This window comes from Plasmopara halstedii (genome assembly GCF_900000015.1).
Source record: "Plasmopara halstedii genome assembly, contig: Scaffold_2386, whole genome shotgun sequence".
NCBI classification, from domain to species: Eukaryota; Oomycota; class Peronosporomycetes; order Peronosporales; family Peronosporaceae; genus Plasmopara; species Plasmopara halstedii.
Window position 1 is genome coordinate 1,881,476 of NW_020189293.1, and position 3,221 is coordinate 1,884,696.

The 3,221-nt window shown below is 48.0% G+C and overlaps 2 protein-coding genes across 2 annotated transcripts; both read right to left on the reverse strand.

Annotated features, from left to right (window-relative positions):
• Positions 1 to 1,168: 1,168 nt before the first annotated feature.
• On the reverse strand, positions 1,169 to 1,740 carry PHALS_03849 (polyprotein; the record flags this gene model as incomplete). Its single annotated transcript, XM_024718141.1, has 2 exons — positions 1,169 to 1,413; positions 1,491 to 1,740. The coding sequence occupies 2 exons, from the start codon at positions 1,738 to 1,740 to the stop codon at positions 1,169 to 1,171; spliced, it is 495 nt and encodes a 164-aa protein (XP_024583569.1).
• A 98-nt stretch (positions 1,741 to 1,838) lies between these two features.
• Positions 1,839 to 2,291, reverse strand: PHALS_03850 (polyprotein; the record flags this gene model as incomplete). Its single annotated transcript, XM_024718142.1, has 1 exon — positions 1,839 to 2,291. The coding sequence occupies one exon, from the start codon at positions 2,289 to 2,291 to the stop codon at positions 1,839 to 1,841; it is 453 nt and encodes a 150-aa protein (XP_024583570.1).
• Positions 2,292 to 3,221: the final 930 nt, after the last annotated feature.

The window sequence follows — 3,221 nt, forward strand, 5'->3', positions numbered from 1 at the left end:
TCAAGCGCCTACGTCAGCATATCCGCAAGCTGACTCTGTGTCAATATAGTCGATCTTTATCAGCCCTCCTTGCACGTTCTCGCAAATAATGTGGTGCTTGATATCCACATGCTTCGTCCTAGCGTGGTTACCGGCATTACTGGCTAGCGCGATCGCACCTTAGCTGTCTTCCCAAACCTGTATAGCTTCATCTTGCTCGTGTCCTATGTCTCTTAGCATTGCCTGCGTCCAAAGACCTTCCTGCGTGCAAAGGCTGAGAGCCATATACTTAGCTTCCGCTGAAATGAGCGCAACCGTCCGCTGATATTTCGACTTGAATGCATCTGGTGTGCTCGCAATCATGACCATAACCCCCGAAACCGAACGTCTGTCATCGGTATTGCTGCCCCAATCTGCATCCGAGTATGCCTTGACCGCAACGCTCCCACTTCCTCGGTAGACGATCCCGAATTGGCTCGTAGTCTTCGAGTACCTTACCATTTGAATTGCTGCGCTCCAATGTTGTAGTCCCGGGTTCACTAAAAATCGTTTTAGCTGTGTTACCACGTACACAAAATCCGGTCGAGTACATGTTGTTATATACAGCAAGCATCGAATCAAAAAGCGATAAGGCTTGGCTCGCATTGCCGATTGTACCTCTTCCGTTGTTGGTGATTGCTTTGATGACAGCTTCAATCCTGATGCGCATGGGTTATCCACGCTCTTGGCATCTTGCTGACAGAATCGCTTGACCAAGTCGCGATGTAGCGAGCCTGCTTGATCATCAAAGTTCCGTCTGACCTGTCGTGATCGATTTCCATACCCAAGATAAATTCTGCCTTACCCAACTCTTTCATCTTGAAAGCATTCTTGAGTACGTCCTTGACTTGATTTATTTCTTCGCTGGTTCTTGCTGCGATAATCATGTCGTCCACATATAGTCCACCGTAGACAAACCCTTTATTCGTGCTCTAGACATAAACACATTGATCTGCCCCGCAACCTTGAAGCCATCCCTCACGGAGACACATGAATCGTCTTGTTCCAAGCACTTGCTGCTTGTTTCAGTCCTAAGATAGCCTTGCTTAGCTGACATATGTATTCTTGATCATTGTTGACACCTAGCGGAACTATCTTAAAAACTTTGTCCCGTCAACACGCTGTTGAAAAAAGCCGTATCGACGTCCAGCTATTCCATTTGATAGTCACATTCGGCGCGTACTGCGAGAATTATCCGGATTGAATTCATGTTGGCGACTGGAGAATAAGTCTCCAAAAAGTCGACGCCATGCTTTTGCTTGAATCCTTTCGCGACCAGTAGTGCCTTGTATCGCGCAACATCGCCATTTTGATCACGCTTCTTGGCAAATACCCATCGTGATCCAATTGTGCGTTTAATCTTCCCTCGTGGCTTCAATATCCACGTTTGATTTTCTTCATGAGAGCGAAGCTCAGCATCCATTGCTTCACGCCATTTCATCGCATCGTCGCTTGCAATTGCTTGAGCATACCTAGTTGGTAGGTCGTATCATCGTCAATGTTAACAGCGTTGACAAGAACAGCTTCTGCAATTAGTCCATCCTCGTCAATCCTAGCACGTTTCGGAGTCAGTGGACCTTCACTGCCTTTTGCTGACTCTTCGTCTTCTGAGCCGTTCCTTATCATTAGCACCGGATCACGTCTTGCTCTTGTTCGCTCCACTTCAGGCCGAAACACCGAACGATCTTCGTGTTGCACTTGGGTAGGTTGATGATACTCCATAACCTCAAGTCTGTTTTGTGCAGGGCTCTCAGAAGGCATTAGCTGCTGTACATTGATGCATGGCGCGTGATCCATATGATCCAGTTCGACATCCGCAACTAGTTTTCTTCGACAGCTTCCATTTGATTGTTCAGAACTGGCTGTCGATCCACTTGATGCTGAACCTTGCCTTCATCACCATCCTTCATTACTTGAATAATTCGTATCGGCTTGACCTCTCGCGTGTCGTAAATGCCGCTTACCTCAAGCTCATCCAACTTCACAGAGCGAGTCACTTTGACCAAGCCAAACACGCGATAGCCCTTGACATTCTCTGCATAGCCGAGAAACGTACACTTGAAGCTCTTGGGCTCTTGGGTATAGCCGTGCGAGCCAAACACGCGCAAGTGATTCATTTGAGGCTTCGTCTTGAAAGCCAGCTCGTAGGGTGTGGTGTCTGGATGGGCCGTATTGCTGGAACGACTAATTAAATAGACCGCTGTGTTTACCGCTTCCACCCACCATTCCGTCGAGACGCTCTTGTTTTGCAACATGCTGCGGGCCTTCTCCATTAAAGTATTGTTCTACGCTCCGCCACTCCGTTCTGCTGAGGGCTGTATGGAACGGAACGCTGGTGCACAATGCCGTTCCGTTGACATATCCCAGCCTTTGTCTTGTTTACAAATTCGGTTCCGTTGTCAGATCGTAAACACCACAGTCGTACCCCCATTGGTTCTCGTAAAGCGTCAGAAACTCCTTGAACTTGCCAGCCACTTTACTCTTGCTCGTAACTATAGAAATCGCCACGTATTTAGAAAATCACTCACAAACGTAAGAAAAAACTTGGCACCACCGTTTGCGGGAGTCCTCATAGGCCCCGTGACATATGTGTGTACGCGTTCCAGCACACGTGCCGTTTTTGTCATCGAGCGAGATGGAAATGCCGTGACTGTTTGCTTACCCTTTAAACACCCAGCACACAATGTTTCCTCATTTTGCTTGATAATTGGGATAGCTTTTGTTGAGCGTTGTGTCTTGATCAGTGCGTCCTTGCTGGTGTGTCCCATGCGAGCATGCCAAAGCTCCCACAGATTGTCAGCCTTAATATATTTAACAAGACATGCTTCCTCTTGCTCACAGTCAAGCAGCCTCTTGTCACTGACACAATCACTTGCTTCTTGTTCTCGATGACGCAAAACGACCGCGAGAACTCCACACTCATACCGCGCTCTGCAAGCTTGCCAACGGATGCTAATCTTCTGTCGAGTCCGGATGTGCAGAACCCTCACCATGCGAATGCCCTTTCCGTCCAATCCAGTCAGTTTACCGTGCTACCTCCTTGAACGTACAACTTCTTCCCATCCGCAGTCGTAATTTTAACACTAGCTTCAAGGCCCTTGTGATCAAAGACGTCCTTCCTGTGTGAAGTCATGTGGGAAGTTAACCCACTGTCAATCAGCCATCCTGATGACTTTCCTTCACCAACAGCAAACACCGTGTCG